The sequence below is a fragment of the Chiloscyllium plagiosum genome, unplaced genomic scaffold (assembly GCF_037043375.1).
Source record: "Chiloscyllium plagiosum isolate Xiang-an unplaced genomic scaffold, Cpla_swu_hap1 HiC_scaffold_6, whole genome shotgun sequence".
NCBI classification, from domain to species: Eukaryota; Metazoa; Chordata; class Chondrichthyes; order Orectolobiformes; family Hemiscylliidae; genus Chiloscyllium; species Chiloscyllium plagiosum.
The window spans coordinates 32892375-32914430 of record NW_028270144.1 but is presented as its reverse complement, the minus strand read 5'-3'; the positions used below and the strand labels follow the sequence as shown (position 1 = coordinate 32914430).

The 22056-nt window shown below is 38.6% G+C and overlaps 1 protein-coding gene across 2 annotated transcripts; it reads left to right on the top strand.

Annotated features, from left to right (window-relative positions):
- The first annotated feature begins 235 nt into the window (after positions 1 to 235).
- Positions 236 to 21879, top strand: pou4f1 (POU class 4 homeobox 1). Of its 2 annotated transcripts, XR_015757343.1 has the most exons (7): positions 236 to 556; positions 842 to 2303; positions 3726 to 3796; positions 5978 to 6115; positions 7352 to 7447; positions 14495 to 14893; positions 21748 to 21879. XR_015757343.1 is itself a non-coding variant. In XM_043691435.2 (2 exons), exons 1-2 carry the CDS (start codon positions 434 to 436, stop codon positions 1919 to 1921), a joined length of 1203 nt encoding a protein of 400 aa, XP_043547370.2. In that variant the 5' UTR covers positions 236 to 433; the 3' UTR covers positions 1922 to 3657. The 2 variants fall into 2 exon arrangements, 1 of the variants encoding a protein (XP_043547370.2); XM_043691435.2 differs by lacking the exons at positions 3726 to 3796; positions 5978 to 6115; positions 7352 to 7447; positions 14495 to 14893; positions 21748 to 21879 and having other exon boundaries at positions 842 to 3657.
- Positions 21880 to 22056: the final 177 nt, after the last annotated feature.

The window sequence follows — 22056 nt, the reverse complement described above, 5'->3', positions numbered from 1 at the left end:
CTCCACGGGCCGGTCCAATGGGCTGCGGCCTCCGGCGCTGGTCTCCCGGGCAACCGCTTGGCCGCACGCGCTGGCGCGGGAGGGACGCCCAGATCTCGCGCGAGCGCAGAGAGGGGGCTGGGCCGAGAGTGGGCAGCAGGTGTAAGCGGAGCCTGTGTGTGTCCCAGGCAGCAATAGGGAGGCAGCACTCACTGAGAGAGAGACATACATACACACACACACACACACACACACATAGAGCAGGAGTGTGCAACTGGCCTGCAGTTCAACACAGAGCTACTTATATCTCTACATGTTTGCAAGGAGAAGACGAAAAAAAATACGAATGCACACATATATGTAATATGTGCCCACAACTTTTGCGTTCTCTTTAAACACAGTTCCAGCCTCACTTCCTCTCCTCTTTCTAGCATCCCTATGTACAGTGTTCAAAATGATGTCCATGAACAGCAAACAGCCAGCCTTCGGGATGCATCACACCCTACCTGAGCACAAGTACACTTCTCTGCACTCCAGCTCGGAAGCAATAAGGAGAGCCTGTCTACCAGCGCCGCCGGTACGTACCTTTATCTCTCTCTCTCCCCCCCTCTCTCTGTTGTGAATATGGACTAAGTTGTGGCTGTAAGGCAACCGTCTGGCAAAATACCGCTTAAATGTTCTTTATCTGCTCGCTCAAGTCCGTCCATGCCTTTTGCAGGATTGCAACTCGTTTCTCAGCGTTCTTGTTGTAGGTTTAAATGTTTGTGAAGTGTTAAAAGTGACTATTCCCTGTTGAGAATTAGCTGTTGATCATGTTTATTTCTTTCTCCCTCTACCCCCCCTCTCTCTCTGTTTGTGACAGCAACTGCAGAGCAACCTCTTCGCCAGCTTAGATGAGACCCTGCTCGCCCGCGCCGAGGCTCTGGCGGCCGTGGATATCGCCGTGTCCCAGGGCAAGAGCCACCCGTTCAAGCCGGATGCCACCTACCACACCATGAACACGGTGCCATGCACGTCTACCTCGAGCGTCGCCCTGCCGCACCCGTCCGCCCTGTCCTCGCACCCCCACGCCCACCACCACCACCATCCCCACCAGCCGCACCAACCGCTCGACCCGGGGGAGCTCATCGACCACCTCAGCTCGTCCTCGCTGACCCTGGCCGGGGCCATGGCAGTGGCCGGAGGAGGGGGAGGAGGAGGAGGAGGAGGGGGGGACGGGGGTGGAGGGGGAGGTGGTGGTGGTGGTGGTGGGGCTGGAGGAGGCGGCGGGGGGGTGGTGTCGACCTCCTCCCACCCCCACGCGGCTCACATGCACGGCCTGGGCCCCCTGAGCCACCACCACCACCATCACCACCACCACCACCACCCTCACCCCCACCAGGCGGCCATGGGCATGGCGCCGCACCCTCACGGCCTGGTGGGCCACGGCGTGGCGGGGTCCGGCCTGCCCTCGGTCAACGACGTGGACGCCGACCCGCGGGAGCTGGAGGCGTTCGCCGAGCGCTTCAAGCAGCGGCGGATCAAGCTGGGGGTGACCCAGGCGGACGTGGGCGCGGCCCTGGCCAACCTGAAGATCCCGGGCGTGGGCTCGCTCAGCCAGAGCACCATCTGCCGCTTCGAGTCGCTGACCCTGTCGCACAACAACATGATCGCGCTGAAGCCCATCCTGCAAGCGTGGCTGGAGGAGGCGGAGGGCGCGCACCGCGACAAGATGAACAAGCCCGACATCTTCAACGGCGGCGAGAAGAAGCGCAAGCGGACGTCCATCGCCGCCCCGGAGAAGCGCTCCCTCGAGGCTTACTTCGCCGTCCAGCCTCGGCCCTCCTCCGAAAAGATCGCGGCGATCGCCGAGAAACTGGACCTGAAAAAGAACGTTGTGCGGGTTTGGTTTTGCAATCAAAGACAGAAGCAGAAAAGAATGAAATTTTCCGCCAACCACTAGCTGCAAGAGAAAAGCGGGATCGCCTCCCCCCCCCCCCCCCCAACACCACCTTTCTTCCTCCACCCCCACCTCCACCTTTTATTCCACCCTCACCTCGAACCCCCCGCCGGCAGACTCGATAACAGACAAGTTATTTTTCTCTCTCTCTCTCTCTCTTTGGGGGTGACCGAGGATAGTTGTTCCTCCTCACTTGGCTCCCTCCCGGACTTGGTCACAGTACTTTTTTTGTGTGTGTGTGTGAATCTCACTGTGTAATGGAGCGAGCGGAGGTCTGCAGACGAGCTCCTGACGAGGTCCAAGCGAAGTCATCGGTCTCTGAGGCATCGTGGTGTTTGTGTTATTTTTTTTCTTTCACATTATTGGTGAAGTATGCAAGTCACAGGTAATTCAGACCGCCCGGTTTCTGTGCTGAAATTTCTAGATTTTTTTAAGGGGAAACAAAACAACAAAACTGTAAACGTGCCAGACTGGCCTCTGTCTTGTTAACGGAAACAAAATGCGAAGAAAAGTTGATTGATGTTCAGTCACTTCGGTATAATTTCACTCCAGTGTTCCATTGATGCTGCTGTGCTCCGTTTTCTCGTCCCTTTTTGTCAACAACAACAAAAATCGTTACCTCGACAACTTTCTGTTATTCACCAGCCCATGGAGTCTGTTGCGTTAGGACATTTCGATTCTGACTTTTCAGAAGCCGATTGCTTCAGTTACAAAAAAAAGCTCAGGCACGATCGTCCATTGATTTGGTATGAGTACTTACTACTGGAGAGGGATAACGTTGTGGTTCCCCCCGCCACCCCCACCCCATGTAACATCCTTCCTTCAGTTTATCTGATAGAAGAAGCACAGTCGTGCTTGTGGATATTCTGACTTGATTTGCCGTTTGGGACAGTATTTATGCAGATCGTGGTATATAGCCTCATTATTAATTATTTTGAATTCTTAATAGAAAAAAAAGCAAAATATACAAAAAAAATCACAATTGACATTTTACAGTGATAATCGTTTCCAAAGGTCTGCATGCTGATCAGATCACGGTTTTGTTTTTTTGTCAAATGTAACGGGCGTTAGCTGTCGGCACTCCGTTTTTTGGTAATTGCACTAAAAGTATGTTGCAGAGTTTAGTATATCGTACTGGATGGAAAACATGTTAGCGTATTAAGGTTTACGATCAAAATTCAAGCGATTCTCGCATCTAAAGCTTGATACAGGACTACCAAAAGTTTGCGCATTAAATACTCACACGAAATTATTGATTCTGTTTTGGGTAGGAATATCTCCTTTAGCAGGCATCTAAAATATGTGCGCAGGAGTAAAATAACTGCATGAGCTGAGGATGGAATACCGAATTTGGCGCCTATGAATTTGATACAAAAATGTTATGTCTGCAGCGCAAACATTCTATGCATTTGGAACTGAAATGAGCACTATAGCGTAGCTTGATAGACCTTGTGGATAGTGTGATTTCACTGTTAACTGCCTGTTTTCACTAGACACAACATTATGACCCTGTTTATAACTGTATATAGGTGTTTATTGTAAATAACTTTTTAATTTGCGCACATGTTTACAAACTGCAACCACGTGTGCATCATACGTAAAAGGAAAAAAAGTTTCACTTTAAGTCGAGCCCTGTCCAATGTATATTTGCCAAGCTTTCTCCTGAATTGTGTTTTTTAAAATTTATTTACTTATTTATTTAATTTATTTCTGTAAGCCAAATACAACAGGGAGATATGTCCTAGCACATTTATTAATAAAAAGGGAAACAACTGTCTGTTTAAGAGTGCTTTTTTTTTGTTCTTAGTAAAACTGAGGTTTAAGCAGTTAGATGAAAACCCCCCAGAAGGTTGCGAACGTCGCCGTTATCATGTGAAGGTAGTCTATAAGTTCTCTGTGCATGCTCTAAACCATGAACACACGCGAAAGCATACACCGGATATGTTCACTTCAGAATTTGAACAGTTCGAACTCTTCGTTCTGAGTTTTGAAAGGAACTAATGATTTTAAGAAACAAAACATGCAAAAGGTATTTGCAATTATGCATTTTTTAAAAATAAAGAAGTCTCAAAATTCGGACAATGGTGCTTTATATCTCTCACCAGAAGAACTTATAAGTTAAATATATGTTTTCCCCGAGTCCCCTTGCTTTTACGCCAAAATGTCATTCAACCTCTCTCGTCAGGCGAGCAGTGAGTTGAGGCATGATGAAGTATGTGATGCCACCTACTGCACTACTAGAACAGTTTTCATCCTGAGTTTCAGCTAACAGGTTTTGGGTTAACTTTTGGATCCCTCGATCATATTTTCGCGCTTCTAAAAAATGGAAGCGTTGAAAGATCCCTAACAAAAGATAACACTTTTAAAAATGCAACTACACCTTTGAATGAATAGGAACATGTGCGGGTGGCTTACTTAGCTTCATTGATCTCGTTGGTGTTAGTTGGAACAAACGCAAATATTGAATGCGAAGTACCCGAACTATAAATGTTTTTTCAGCTCTGACAATATAATATCGTTGCGACCATTATTCATGAATAAAATTAGATAATTAGTAAGGACATCCATTGTACATTTACACAAAGATCGCATACTGTTCAAAACCCCAGCTGTGACCCAGGTAAGATTTCACATTCATGTAAAGCATTGAAACAAAATCTAGAGACAATCCAAAAATAAAATACGGGCGGAGGGTTAAGTTGATGGCATGTGAGACTTTCTCTCAGTATAACAAAAAAAAAGACAACATTTACATTATGTTAAATGAAAAAGGAACAGTAATACATTTTCATGAAAATTAGCCTTTGGAACACCAACTGGATTTCAAAATAATACGCTGACACCGGCCCGTATATGTTCTATATTGAATTTTGATATCAATGAGAAGTTAATTTTTTACTGCTACATTCCATCTTTATTTGGCTATAAGGAAATGTGCAGTGTGTACAAACCCGTATTTAAAATACAGCAAATCCCAGAAAATGACGGGTCACGATCCACAAGGAATAACGTGAGAATTGTGGAAATCGTATGTAGCACTTGTTCGGCAATTGGTATCAACTTATATTAAACCATCATAAATGAATAATAGACACTCACTGCCGTGATCCTATTGATTTTTCCTCCTGTCTGATACCCCGGCTAATTTCTCTGCTGCTTCAACAAGATAAACGCGCCAGTACTGCAGAGTTACCCAGGCTCATTCCAGAAACCTTGGGGTTTGCCTGAAGAAATCATTTTCGACATTGCTGTTAAAATAATTCCCTGGAATTCGGTTCCGCCGGTTATATGATCACGTGCACGTGTAGTCTGCTATTAAATTACTTTTAATGCAATAATCGCTTCTGAATTCGAATTAGATGACCCGGGTTATTCTCCTTCGATACAAAGCGTTTTATGATGTATAGAGGCAGTATTGAAGAGTTTGTCATTCGCACAAAGCAGGTCTGTTGGTCTTATGAAAAGAAAGGATTGGATATCATAATTATCCTTAAATAAAATTGCAAGTATTTTTTTTCATTATGCAAGTTACGGATTGTTATTAATTTTATTACTGTAAATTGTGGAAGTATGCAACACGTTAGACCTCGCCACTATTTGATAATCTAAGACATTAATTTCATTTTTTTTGTAATGCACAGCAAAGTAGCAGCCCAAATCAGTCTGACACAGCAACTACTGTCTGCAACACGAACATGCTCCCTTATCGTAATTATTGCCTTTTGCACTGTCAGATCTGAGAGGATTCTCACAAATGTAATTACGAATGCTTTGTAAATAATTCATGTTAAGAGATTCAACAAATTAATAAAGCGAAGGATGACAAGAGGCTAATTAAAACTTTGGTAATTGTTGTCACGACAGCTTTGTTGTATGCCACGCTGCAAAACCCTCTTTGAAAGAAAAATCTGCTTTGATAAGAAAAAATGTCCCAGTAGGCTTTTAAACACTTTGAACTTTATTTAATATACATTTATTTTTTAACTGCATTTAACAAACGATTTATTCCATTTCGCTCCTTCCTATATGACTTTTATTCTTGAATTGTTTTGACGCCAGGAATCACGGAAATACGGAAACTGCACAAATGAAGCGGTTACTTTATCTACTTTCCCCCCATCCAGTATGAAACTTCCTCGCCAAAAAAAAACAATTCAGCGAGACAACCAAACATCACGCCCGGCGCACAGAGCAAATGTAAGAATTTAAAAACAGTTGTTCAACTCTGGCTATTGCTTGGAAGTAAATAGAAATCGAAATACATCAGTTATTTTAAAGTGGCTGGCACGTTCTTTGTTTAGGAAATTTGGTCAATGACACCCAGATCAAAATGTTCGACCATTTCTTGCAGCAATAAACCTCGTACAATTATTGATTTTCAAACAAAAAGACTCGGGTTTTATTGTAATTATAAATGTGTTGCCAGTTTTTGACGGCGATTGAACAAAGAAAAAAAGCAAATGTCCGTCTATTGTGTGAATAATAATGTTAAATGTATATTGCCACGTAAATTTGCAGTATCCATTTGATGACCATTCAAATTCCGAAGCGGCATTGCAATCAACGACAATGCAAAAGCAACACTAGATGGCAGTGTCAGAGGTCAAGGTGGCGAGGACCACCTACAGCCGCACCAAGAATAGTGCAGTACCTGTCGATACCTTTGAAACTTCAACCAGAATGGCAGGGCACGTTCAGACACCCCCTCCCCCCATACTCATTATTTCGAAGCCTTCCGAAATTGTTCTTTCCTAAAGCCTTGTTTTGACCTGGTCTGTTGACCTAATCATATGTCTTCATATGCCGAATGAACCACACTGAACACAAGGTCTCATCATTTCTACTGCTTGCTCAGTCTATGGGAAACTCATTTACACAGGGAATTCTCAGGCAGTCATGTACTGGCAATAAACATTTAATGAAGCTTGAGACCTACGTGGCCCGGACTGTGTCAGAATAATTTAATTGGAACATTAGCATGGATTCTTCCACATGAAACCGGTGATCTCAGATTATGGGAGTTTAAAGGGTGAAAACATACCAAATAAAAACCCCAGCAACGTCGTATATTTTATCGGAACTGACCAGTTCAGTTCCGAACAGCAGTCATATCGGACTCGGAAAGTTAACTCCGTTTCTCTCTCCACAAATGGTGCCAGATCTGCCGCAGCATTTCTGTTTTTATTTCGGACTTGCAGCATCCGCCGTATTTTAGTTTGATCTCTTCTTGGTCACTGCAGCCAAATTGTTGGAATTCTTATTTTAAAATTTCATGAATATTGACATCCCAACTGTTCATTTTTCAATAAATGGATTCAGCCTATGTAGATATGATGCGCGTTTAAAAATGTTAAATGCAGTTAAATGCAACATTAATCGCCTCTGCTGATATAAAAGCAGTATTTTCAAGCAACCACCTGATTTTTTTTTCAGTGCGTTGAGGAAAAAAAGGGGTATAGCTGCAGTCATTGCCCAGAAAAAACCTCTATTTATTTCTATTGCCTGCCAAGACAAAGACATTTTAATGGGGTAAGGATTATTTACTTTATCTTAAATATCTATTATAGATCTTGCCCAGCTGCAAGGCTTGTTTCGTTACCTTCACCCTATTTGGGCACATTATGACCGTAAGATTTTTGACACAATACAGTAATTCAAACGGTTTCAATAAACAGGCAGTTTCATCAAATTTATGTCGGCGACAGAAACGCGGTATACAGATAGCAATATGTAATGAATATAAACGATGTTTAACGGGGTCAAATGTTTATGGGAATATAACAGGCAGCACCGCATTTAAGTTCGCAACTCGAGTTGCATAACGTGTCTTTCCAAACCCCTCTACGTTTCATCTGCTGTGAAATCGTGTGATGGTTCACCAGCCAACTCTCACCACCAGAGAGCAAAACAAAAGCCCGAAAGCCAACAAAGTAACTAAACGACTTATGAAATCGAAAAAATGTCTATCTTCTGCAGATTATGACAATTTCATCCCTTGAGACTGCCTCTTCTACGTTTACTTTTACCTGCGGCCGATCGATAGCGACAGTCTCTGATAATAGCCTAGATAAAAGTTTGCAAAAAACTTTTATCAGTCACTGGAAAATCCAATTGAATTCGGGGTTCCGCGCGACTGCTCATACATTGCACGGAATCATGCTATGTCAGGAAATTACACAGTTCAACAGTGGCTAAGATACTTTTTTTTCAACGACCCTGTAAAAACGTTACTTCGCAAGCTACAGTTTTAAGGGGAAAAAAATTACATAGCCTCCATTATTTCAAACTATCTGCGCGGTCAAAATGTAATGACAATGATATGGTACGAACTTATTTCATTTTCTTGGTCAATAACAAAGCTCGCTAAATTATAATAGCGGTATACGGTCCTCTTCTAATCTCGACATGATGGGCATTTTGGTGAATGGAGAACTTACAGTAAGGCACAACTTGAGTTGGACAGGAAACGGTTGTCTGAATCCAGTTCTTACTTAGATCTCATGACCAGTAAATTGCTGCTTAGCAAATTACATAAAGGCGCATAACTTACCAAATAGCTTTATTTTGGAACATTATTGATAAATATTCTGTAATACAGTGTTAGCGACTTTGCAAGGACCAGCGTTGTTAGAGGGGCGAGTAGATTTGTTTGTGCTGTAAAACCGAGACTATCCTTCAGATCGTTTTTGCTGATGATACACTGAAAATTTAATTTTAAGGAAGAACCAAATAACGTCTTTTTAAGGGTGTCGATTCGCTACAGCCAATTTTCGCAATTTCTGCTTTGTTTTGTTAGGTTGTATTGCAATTTGCGATACCAAAAGTCTTCGCTTAGTTTTAAGTTGATCGGGGTGAACATTACGCTTTTTCTTTGTAGAAACTAACATCACTGGATGTCAAAGACTCTGCTATGACACCAGTAAGGCACACGTAACAAACAGCGGGCGAGTGCAATCTAACATGGCAAAACAATTGCTTCGACTTGTTTAAACGTCTTTAAAGACCATGCTAGATAAATGCAACATTGCAGTCGTTCTGCAGTAACATCTCGAAACGTGGTTGCAGTGTAGTCGGATGCTTATTGACATGCTCGGTTCTTCTTAGATAAATGCACCATAAAATTCCATACTACATAAATTTGTGGAAAACATCAAGAAAACAAGCGTTTTGTAGCAGTGCCTCATTTGAAGTTTAAAATTCTACAAGGGGAGCTTGCGATAGCAGTTCTATTCATCTCTTTGAACCTCTATTTTAAAGTGATTTTTTTATATAAAAGGCATGAGAGCTGGGATCCCTTTAAGTATAAGTCTGTCATTGGCAGTAATGCATTATTGAAAGCCTATCAAACAGCTCTGTGCTCTGACTTTACGAGGCGTACAGAAGATGAAGTCTGACTGTCTGACGGCACAAAAGCCTCTAATATGTTAATCGCCGTAGGGGATGCCTTAGGTACCATTTCAAGCTGCTTCGCACACCATATGTCGGGCCGTTTGCCACATGTATCTATTAATCAAAAGGAAACACGCCAGAACACCAGCCACCCCACCTTTTCTAACCGTGCCAGCACCTCCCAAAACGATCACAGTATCTCAAGGAAAAGTCTGACCTTTTCAAAGAAAATAGAATACCCCTTCTAAGATGACCAGTGACCTTTAGCCTCCCTGTCTCCCGCCCAAATCAAGGTGTGTGACCAACTCAATACTTTCGATTTTCATTTGCACATGGAATTGATCACAAAAGCCCGAAGCTACAATTTTAATAGGATGTTAGTTTCCTTAAGTATTGAATGTTCCTCTCTGCAGTAAATACGAAGTCGTTAGATAATGTTTGGCACTTGACAATAACATAAATAATGGGCATTTAGTAATTCAATTATCTGTATTCTTACACAGATTACATATAAGGAGATATTGTTGTGTCGTCTATTTGGCAAAGTGCTGAATATTGTGAAACACTGTCGAAAAGAGTGGAATTATTTGTTACGAAATTGTAAAGAGCAAATCGGAAGCATTTCTCTAATTCAGACACTCATTTTAAATTCAGAATCCGAATCACGATAATATGTTTACTGCGTCATTGGACGAATGTATAGCTGCACCCAAGAGAAACTGAAATACGATTTTGTAAAGTGCCCCTGGGAGTAACTTCTGGTCAACGTGACCAAACCGACAGAGAAATTCAGCGCCCCTCACGTGTTTCGAAAGATCTGAATTATAAAGCGGTGTTGAAGTTGTTGTTGGGTCGGCCAAGAGTGACCTGTACTTTTATCCGAGTAAAAATTGTCTCATCAAACCCATTTTAACCCTCTCCCAAACAGAGGTCCGCAACGTTTACAACTAATTATAAAATGAATTCAGGCTAATTTTGCAAATTGCTAAAAGAGACTTATCCAGACCAGTGGTCACGTACGACCCATGCAAATGGCGACAATGATATCGCGGCCAAATGTGAAAACAAAACAGCGCCATCTTTCAGATTGTAAGATGTCCAGCAATATCAATGAAATTATCCTGAAACTTGACGTGGGATTAGTGTGGACAACTTCTGGTGTGTCTTACGACAGGCAAATTAGCAAAGGCGGCAATGGTAAAGAACAGGAGCTATTTCCCCGCTGTGTCCCGAATCCTAGCATTATTACATATTTGGTGATTCTTGGCTGAAATGTTAATATAAAGGCCTCTGAAGTGATTATAAAGTTTATGATTAAAACAAAAATACTATTGCGCGTCACATGGAGTTTGCGAAACCAATGCAAAGCAAAAGCAGATAGAGTCTAACAATACAGTTTCGACTTGTTTCTTTAGTCTATTGGGTCGAGTATGAGTGAAATGCCTTAAAATAAACACACACTCACGCTTCAAGTTCCCCGAGTGGAAAGAACGAGGTGCAAACTGACTGCCAACAAGAGACAGTGCATCCTTGTCTAATTTTCATGCACACAAGCATGCAGATTTTTTTTTGTTCAGTAAGAAAAAGCCCATATATCTGTCGATTTAGGTTTCTAAGGAATCGTAACTTAATTCCTTTAGGCTATTCATCAGCGCAGTAATTAAACTACCAAATGGATGTAAATAAAGTGAAATTGGTTTCATGACAGATGAGACGAAGAGGCCTTTTGACATCAGCAGGGCAGGACAATAATTATTTCTGCATGAGGCTATATAGAGAACGCCAGCTGGATTTATTAGGTGTTACATATTATTTGCTACCAGCACATCGGACAGGAATGAGCACGATTCAGCTGTCAGGTTTTTTTTGCATTTAGCAATCTGAAAGTACAGATGAAATATTTTCTTGGAAAGATTGTATGGTAACGGGGCCAAACAGGGGAGAAATTTCAGCATCACGGCCAGTGCCACGCTTTTCACTGAAAACAAACAGCTCCCAGCCAAAAACGAACTGTGTAGCACAGTTCCTGGAGTCGGATCAGCTGTTCAAAAATGGAGCGTTCGGGGAAAAGGGGCAAGCAGAATTTTGCAAATAAAGGTAACAGTGGGTTTCATAGCCACTTGTCTTCAAGCACTATGCTCCAGTCGAGTTGAGTCAACATTTCATAAAAGAAAAGATGATTTGGTAAATAAACTCACAAATTAAGCCACATGGCAACAACTTGGAGCCAGGCAAACAATTGGATAGTGAGGAGAAAGTGACCTTACTAAAGGATTATCTTAGAAATCTTGATTGTCTAACAACCAATACCACAACCATTAAAAACAGCATCGAGATTTTTAGTCATTGGATACCTCCAATTAATTAATGACCTGAAAGTTGTCAAATACTCTTTTACATACTATAGCCTCGTATCTGAGACACTGGTATCAATAGCAACCCTAGGAGGGGTAGCTGCGCGGTTCGGTGGAGGAATTATCAAGCGAAAAGTGTCAGAGCAGATCCCTAGAAATCTGTATTCATTTCAAAATCCTATTTGTTGAGTAATCTCAGCCATCATCACTAAATCTCGGGGCACTGATGTAGTTCGAGTTGTTGTTGACTTAACGTAAAAATTCAATCACTGGGGTTTTTGCATCAGCCGGGCTACTTATTTGTCTAATAAATCCGTCATTTTGTAAGAAAAATATTTGAGCAGCCGTACTTGACCTCTTGGTACCCAGAAGTCACATTTATTCCAGCAGGTTTGCAAATGTAGAATCCAGATGATCATTTATCGCCTGTAGGTGCTTGGAGATATTGTGAAAACGGACTCGAAACAGCTGCCAGGAGCTTGTCTTTTCAGGAGGTCTGACTTGCCCCTGTAGACATTGTACAATCAACAGCAGCCGTAAAGAGTCACACACACAATGCATATAATACAGCTAACACCATAAATATAACATGTTCAAACACAAGTCTGCATGTGCCCACGCAGTGCATGCTTTTGGGCATACAGCGACATACAGAAAACATGCACAGGCGCAAGCTCATAAAACTTGCATAGAAAAAGGTACTAAACATGCAAAGTAATAAACACATAATGCGTACATACACAGACGCAAACAGTATAAATTCAATGTATTGTATACACCAAGAGACGTTTAAATGTGCAGACACATAGCACAAATACAACTTACAATCTTTGCCTGGGCAAAACATATGGAACTGACATAACTGAATAAGCACATATATATAGATGGAACACAGAACTCGTGAACAGACAGGTATGTACCGCACAGAAAGACAGCGTTAAACATTCACCTTTCAACACACGCAGGCACACACCCAAGCAATGAACCTCTCACTTCTCTTAATATTTGAGCAGTAAGCAGGCTTCAGAAGACTTAGTCCATTGCATTAGTAGCACAGTCTGCTGATGTACAAGTTAAACTAAAGGACAAGACTGTTTACGGAAAAGCCGTTCCAACATGTGTTGCAAACACGTGTCAAAGTCGAGGTCAACAACAATCGCTCCCTAGTTTTAGAGATCAGTTGCCGATTACACTTTACTCTTAAAATTAATTAACATTGCTTCATTTTCGATTCATGTAAACGATGTCATTTTATAGATGACTGGCATTTCACCCACTCCCCACCCTTCAACATTTTCTGTGACTAGAACAAAGAAAGCCAGAAGTAAGAATTTTTAATGCGCAGGATAGATAGAAGGTCGATTATTAACCTTTATGATTTAAAAGCACACGTTGCATTAATAAAACACAAAATAGTTTATATAAACGTCATTATTAAGTTGACAACCACGAACATTTAGAGACGATGCAAATACTTCAAAGACTGAAAGATATACTAGTTCCAAGGACTGCGGTCGATTGTATAATTTGATGGTTTACATCAAAGAAACATCAAAAAGGTTTCGACTCAAGACCTACCAGCAGCTGGTTGGACGATATAGGTCAACGTTATATCAGGGATGCGCCACTTATATCTTTTTCAAATAGCTAAAACTTCTCAAAAACTTTTCTTTGGTAATCCCGAAAGCTAGCCACAGAAATTCAGATGGAATACAACACAACAGGTTGCTTATAAAAGTGAAATATTATTTCAGACTCTTGTTCATAACATAATTTTGGGTACAGTACATTTTTCTGTTTGTTCTTATCATTCACTGTAGGTTTTAAGATTGTAAAGCACACTTTGTTACAATTTAACCGAAAAAAAAGACCTGATTAGAAACCGCGCAGTAACCAGCGAAATGTGTCGACAGACAGAAGAATCCGTCCATCATTCATCAGGATTCTTAACTTTGTAAATGCAGAAAGGAGCATTTCCTGAAAGTTGAGAAAGACAAATCACACTTGGCAAGCTGTTGTTAGGGTGTTTTCCGATAACCCACTGCATCATGGTACAGGTGGATACTCACTGTGAAAAAAGAGTATCTAAGTTACAGCCAGACTTGTGTTGGTGATCTTAAGGAACAGAAAGATTTTGCAGACCATACCATGACAAATGATATGGTACATACTGGGAATTTTGCGTTCACTTCAATTGATGTGGATCTCACACCTCCCAACTTCCCACGTGGTGCACATGTGCAATAATTTGTAACAAGGTTTCCCACTTGTTTCGTGCTGTGGCTGTCAATTTTGGGAAAACTTCGCTTATAAACACAACTGGAATTGATTGAAAGGTATTTCATCCATGGCAATTTCTTGATTTCTTACTTTTCATCATTCTGCGTATAATATCCTATGCATGACCCTTCAGGAATTTAACTTCTAATGTTCACTTTTCTAACATTTCTCTGTTAGTATGGTCTTTAGGCAACTATTTTAAAATCTTTCTACATGTGTATGACTGTCCTTACGGTGTTCTCATATTACTCTTATGTTTTCTTTCAGTTCTTCTTGAAAAAGAACTACAAGAGGTCAGAAGCTGTTGTTCAATCAAAATGTTTGCATCACATTGACTCATTCATTAACAATTTGTTACATTAATTTCAGATTTGGGAGCATTATTTAAATATGCTATAAATTATGTATTAAGGAGTTTCATTAGAATGCATAGAAAATGGTTGGCAAATAAACTACAATCTTCATTAAGACAGATTCCTTCAAAACTGTAAAATTACTGAAGAAAACTCTAGACCAGCAAACTTTCTAACATTTATCTTTTATATTTTTCAAGACTGTTGAACCTGCATGTACAGTGTGACACTGATGAATAATCAATTCGCATCTTGATTTGCGAAGCACAAACTAATGAAACAGAAGCAATAGTCTAAACAGGACATTGATTCATTTCCACTCTATTCTGAATGCTGTTCTGGACACTTTAATAGAAGAACAAAATCACAACAGTTGACATACATCTCATAACCAGTCCAAGAGACAGTAAATGCAAAGTTTGTTACACTACAGAAAATAAAATGAAGATGGTAAAGTTATTAAAATACTCAAGACTTTCAGGGGAATCAGCTATTTGAATCTATGAAGTTGTCATAACTTAGAGACTGACCAACAGAATACGTCGGATGAAGTTCAGAAGAGGGAAGAGATTGGATACAGACCTTTCACGCTCAGAGTGGTAAATATGTAGAACATCAGTCATTTTAATGGGCATTGTATAGACATTTAATGACAAAATCAGTTACAGGACGTAGGCAATGATTTTTGAGTTCTGCATTATTGGCATAAGTGACCAAATGAGCTGAAATAATTACCTTTCTGCTCTTGTTCACATTATTATGTTATCAAAGTTGTTCATGAACTGTTTGAAAGCATTAAGAGTTTGTTATTACTGCTACTGTGTAAATGTATTAACCACCATCTATACACTCATAGTACAATGAATTGATTTTCCTTTATTGTTGGAGCATGCCATCATTTTACTCTTAGGATTATATATTGGCTTCATTATCACTCTAAAGATCATTCTACTGTGGACAAGTGTGGAAAATCCACAGAGACATCCTATAGTAAAATCAGTTTTGTAAAATTTATAAATTCTTTTGAAAGTAAAATGGTTGTTTTAAAATTATTATAAAAGGACATGTAGATCAAGCAAGAATATGCATTAGACCTGATGTATCAGGTGAAAATAAATATTCTTAGAGACTTGGTGGATCATATAACTTGTTTTTATGCCATAGTATTCTATTGCATTGTACAAATTATTTGGATTGAATAAAATTGAATAAAGGACATTAGGACAATACGAATGGTAGTGACCAATATATACACCTGTAGTACAGGACAAACAGGCAATGAAATGGCATAAGGAAAACTTAATTGATGACTATCATAAAGTCAGTAAGATAAAGTACTGATACACAATCATGTAGTTCATAATGCTGATGTTGATTATTGTTGTGTGATTTTAAATAAGAAAGACTGGATCTTTCAGAATGTTGTAGGATTTTTAACCTTGAAGTTCCATCACACTTCTTAAAGAGTTATGTCTGTAGACCATTGAAATATCCTTGAGATAACAAGGGGCCAGAATATGTCAAATATGATAGATATCTGGAGTTCATGATTGGTCTTAGAATGCACAAAATCTCTACATCCCATTTCTGAGAATAAAAACAATAAGTAGGCCATCGACTCTATCGTAAGAATGATCACTCACCAAATCCTGAGGAGATAAAGGTAAGAGAAAACATTGGCACACCAGATAGTTCCATATAAGGGAAGAACCCTGAAATCCTGAAAATAATATAGAATTTAAAAATAAATGTTTGATACCTATAAACAAGGAATGAGAGTAGAATCTATGGCATCTCTAGGCTGGTGAAGAATTTGAGCTATATTGTCCAGGAAATTGACTTTTCAAGGAAAATGGTGCAGATAGGTGTTGGAAGTGCTCCCATAATGGCATATGGGCCCATCGGTCTCATGTTAACTTGACTTACCAACATTGGTTGTACCAAGTTCCATTGGTGTCAAAACTGGATGGTATAAGTGGGCATAATCCAACAATAATTGTGAGGATTGCCAGGTCTTTCTTTGATTTGAACTTTGGTTATAGCTCATTTAATTAAAAGAAATAAGTAAATGGATCACTCTTCCAATTTTGACTATTAGATAGATAATTACTGAAAATGTTTAATGATCCTATTATCAAGAACTGAACACCCTCCTATATTGAAATAGCTAAGAGCAGAATTGTCACTGTTATTCATGAAATTAGAAACGCTGAAATTAGACATTTTGAAATTGTTGTTTGCTACAATTTCATTAGCAAGCCATAAATTATAAAGTAAAATAGTAATTCACTCTACTAATTTGAACTGAGGAAAATAAGACCCTCAGTAATTGAGCCATTATTAAAACAATGCATTTTGCTCATGAAAACACTTTGCTACTGTAAAGACAACATGTTTTTATTATGCATCAAGTTTCTGGAAAGATAAAAGAGCTATATTTAAAGGCTAAAGAATAAAATTAGTGCGTGAAACAAATGTTTCTCATTATAGCATTATATGACCACAGTTTAATGATGAAGTACAATATGGTGTAAGTAGAAGGCTTCTGTTTTGAAGTACCAGTTGTTTATTAAGCACTTCAGATTGTTTGTTCAGCTTCATTCACGTATAATGCAGAATTAATGAGTGTATATTAATTGAACACAGATGCAAGATAGTGTACCCCAGATTTGAAAATAATGTCTGAAATTTATATACAGGTACATCCTATTATACTTGAACATTTTTTGAAATGCTTTGCCTAAGAAGACTTATTTTGAAGTCCTGTGCAAAGAAGTATGACAGTCACATGCACAGTTCAATATTCTGCAACTGCACTTGATTACCTCTGATTTTGTTTTGGTGACATTGTTTGAAAAAGGTTTCTTGGCAGGGTAAAGCAAAAATCTCCCTGTTCTTTTCCAAATAGTGTCATAAAATTTCGAACAAATGCTTAAAAATGGTTATAGGGAAATGAGTTTTATTTAATCCTTCATCCAAAGCTTACTTCAATTCCAACATATTACATTAAAATGTCAGTTAAAATAATGTGCATAAATTATTGTTGTTTATGATTGAGAATGGGACTTGAGATAATGGAGCAAAGAAGACTGGAAGTGTGTTTTCTTTCAAATAGATACTAAAATTCATTACATAATGAACTTTATTGCTGAAGATTATATTAGTTGTCTGTGCATTTATGGCTTGTGACATACATTATCAGGGAGCTTATATAAGTGAATAACCATTCTTAACTGCCATGAAAACAATTGGTATTTGAATAAGTCAATACAACAACCTAAATAGCTCAAGCTGTAGGTATTATTAAATCATTAGTCATAAATGAAACATTTATAGTCAATATTAAATTGCATCTTCATATTGACATTTTCAGCAAAGCAGCCTTTGAACATACAGTGAAAAGGGTGATCTCATGATGAAGACTACTGTCTTTCATTATCACTGCCATATTGCCAGAGGATATCTACTTTCCAACCTGGTAATCAATGCATCAATTAGCATAACTATTTGGATTGTCATCTATATTAGACCTAATTAGACCATAATTATATTCTCATTTTTAAAATACTTCATCATTGGACACAGATACAATTCATGCCAAAGTGAAACACATACTATTATATTTTGCATGTATGAATGTGGTTTCACTCTTCTGTAATGTAGAATAAATGAATACAATAAGTATAAAACTTCAGATTGATCTTTGTTCCTATTACATTCCTTTAAGAGCAGAGGTATCTCTGCCATTTCAGTTTTATTTTAAAAAATCAAGCTGTTTTGTCAGGGCAAATGTAGATTCAAACTCAATACAGCAACAGAGGCATGCTACTGAGAATATCGTGTTCAGTTTTTTTAAAGTCTTTGAACTCTAATTAAGCCATCATAGTAAAAGCATTTAAAGCAACAGGATGTGATAATTGCTGCAGACATTAATAATTTACCCCTCGATTCATTGTTTTATGGGACACAAATGAACTAAAATGGAACTGTTTGTATTGGTGCTTTACTTGCTTGTGGATCATCAATTTATTGACAACTTTTACAAGCTTTGAAATCAGAGTGTATTCTTCTAAAATATTTTAACAGAAGCAGGGTAAGATAGTGTAAATTGCTGGTCATATGCTTTAGAGGATGCTTAAGATTCACTGTTTATATGGGAAGTATTTCCTGTGGTAAGAAAATTTCTTCCTTTTTCTTGCTTATTAGGAACACTAGTGAGCCAGCTATAATGAATAATTTGGCAAGATGTAATGCACAGTCTTGTTTTCTCAGCATTTTCAATAACTTGAAAAGTTCAATTTGCTGAAATGTTCCAATGAGAATTTACCACATAATATATTGCGGTACAGCACAACAGTTAGCTAAAGTATAACATATACCTATAAAAGAGATACAAGGTTCTAATTTGATAGGGTTGAAATCCAGATAAACTGTTTTGAAATGTAGATCAGAGTATTTTGTTGCCCATAATAACTTTGAAAATGATTCTTTAATTCTAATCTCCCAGTCTATCCTGGCAACATTTGGAAGTTTCTTTCTGATTTTGATATGTTTTGAGAATTACAACTCATGATGCATGACTTCACCCCCCTCCACCCACCCCCCCCCCCCCCCCCCCCCAACACACACACAAATTGCTGGCTGATTTGTGTCTTAATATTGGTATATATATATTGAGCTCACTATAATGTTTACAAAAAAAGGCCTTTCCAAAAACCTTAGTAGTCAGTATTAATTTAAATGTTTTTTTCCTTTTCTATGTTATAATGATTTCTCTGTGAGAATCAAGATTTGCATTATTAACACTGCTCACTTTATTTTCTCTTGCGATCACTGACTCTTTACTGGTGTAAAGTTTAAAGGGTGCCAGTCACACTCTGATACCTCCATAGGTGATCTTTACTCTTGGGAAGTATTTACCATGTGGTCAGACAGACGTTCAACAAAAGTCACTAGATAACAGTCAGGATTACAATGGTTGACTTTGCTTTTCCCAACCTACGGCTCTTCTCCCTTCCCATATACTGCCAGCAGAAACCAGGGATGGAATTAGGATCTCCTCACAGTGTTGAATCAACTTATTCTTTGCATAAACTCTGGAAGGCTCCTTAAATTATTTTTTAATGTCTAGACTTGTCCACGTTCTCAGAAAAAGGTATCAGTTGTCCTACTTGCACATGCAATAATATTCAAATATATTACTTGGTACGTAGTACAAAAGATCATGTTCCCCTGAAGTGCCCTCCTGTTTTTTTGTGCATTGCATAATTGAGGTACCAATTTTAATAAGTTTAGTAAGTTTGTGATCACTGTATTAGTAATATTAAATGACCATAATATAAATTTTCTTCATTAAGGTATATAGGGTATACATTTTATACCAGGTTTATGTATGCCAGTTAATTTGCAGGTTTTTTTCTGCAATTACAGAGAAAGTTTAAAGAGACCTGGTCGCATTTGAAATTGGGTCACATGTAAATAATGCACTCTTTGCGCTTCAACAGAGTTGTGATTGAGGGCATCTGGCGCAGCTTGAAACTGGTTTGAAAGTGGAAACTTGCTGCATATTTTTCCATTACCGTGATCATGTGCCTATAATGCACTTCTTTGCTGGTACAAAACCAGCCTTGCACAAAATACATTGGTTCAGAATCCACCGATTTCTTCAGCTAATCTGTCAGTTTTAATGAGATGAAATGGTTTGAGGAATTAGCATGACATGCACACATAGATAGGCAAGAAATGATACTTTTGCTAATTCTAAGGAATAGAAGAAATTATTTCGGTGGAGAACAGTTACAGATTTATTTGTGGGCGCTGAAATATCACATATCAATGTTGCAATTTTCAGATTTGTACAGTATTTAATATTGTAAATTAAAGTTCAGCCTTTATGCTGAATTAGTCAGTAGTTTATGGGCTATTTCTTTTGATAGCATCTCATGAAGAAATTCTTATGCTGTCTCCAGAATATTCCATGATTGGGAGTGGTGGAAATGGGGTGGGGGGGTCACTGCAGCTGGTATTTTTACCTTAACATAATGGGTCTAACATTTCCATGACATCATTGGGGAATCTGTATGGAATTCGAAGGATAATGAGGATGGTCATTCAGAATCAACAGTAAATATTTAATGAGGATTCACAGAAGAGAGAAAAGAAGGTGGTCAGAAAGGTGACACTCTTTCTCTTTCTCAGCTGTGTGAAATCTTGGTTCATAATATATACTGTTAGCTTAGTATCAGGTTCAAAAAAACATTTTTGCACTAATGAGCCTGCTTGAGAATTTTTTTTGTGTGGTTGGCTGATTCCTTTTTGAACATTTAATGAATGTTGTTGATGTAATAAATCTTAGTGCTGGGAATGATGCAGCACTCAAGAACTACCTTAGTGGTTTAATAATTAAACTGAATCAACACTTCAAAGCAATAGGATAGCTAAATAAATATAGATGTTACCACTTTTATAATGGTATTATATTTATTACATTTTACTTCACAGAAGTAAATAGAACATACTTAAAAATTGTTTTTTTTTCACCATGTTGACACCTTATTTAACATATTACATTATTGTAGGTCATAATATTTGAATTAATGTACATGAGCATAGGATTAAAGTAACCACATGATATCAGCATCAATCAGGATTCCTATATTAAAGGGGAAACAGAATTGACTTATCAAAAGACTGACTACTCAATGTAGTGAACTATTTCACTGCAGGCACAAGTCTTGAACCTTGTGTGGCATTTTCAGACTTCGAAATATTTCGGTTTCATTAATAGTGAAGCATGCTTTATCCTTCCTTCATTTAAAAAATAGTTTACACTCTCAGTTTTCCCTGTTCTTGCTTTGTTTTGAAATGGTGGTCATCAGTGATTATGGTAAGTGTGGAAACAAAACAAATGCAAATTTCTGTATTATTGATATATCTGTTTTCCCACAAAAAATATAGATTTGATATTTATCGAGAATTGATACTTTTCTTCCTTATCTGATGACATTGTAAAGACATGAGAAAAATAAAATAACCTTGCAGTTGCAATCTTATTGTTAGGTATAGTACCTCCATGCAGCTTATTTTCATTATGCAGTAAATCTGGCTTGAGCTTTAGTGTACAACACAATACGCTTTAGCCCTCTAATTATCATTTCCAATTTGCTTGCTCCATTTTTGTGTATAACACCAGTAAACAAATGCCACCACCATCCTGAAAAGGTTATCCAAGAACATCAGCACTCAAGGTGGTTGACAGTGTTTCAGTCTCTCAAGTGAGAAGAGACTAAATAAACATAATCAAAATTCTTACCTATACCTATTACTTCACTCATTGTGTTTCATTTATAGCCAATCTTATATAATATTCATAACTAAAATCAATATAGTGGAAAACAACCAGATACTGCAAAAAAAAATGTTAATGCTATTTCAACATGTCTTTTTCTCACAGTGTGCACGAATCAGAGACTTGCAATTAAAGTGACTGCTATGATCTAAAAGCTCCAAGAATTGTTTCCCTCAATGAAAGGTCGTTTCATGGAAAGCCATGTGGAGAGTGACAGCAACATGAAGTGGAATTACACAGATTGAATAAAAGTTCAATTCAAAGCTATTGCAAAGTAAAGCACATTTGTCTAACAAGAGGTTTAACCTTTTTACTATCTGCATTTTTTATGACTAGCATAGTAGCTGCATTGGATATATTTAAGTAGCAGGTAGCAATATTCAGTGTCTGATATATTTCACCTAGTTGTTGTAT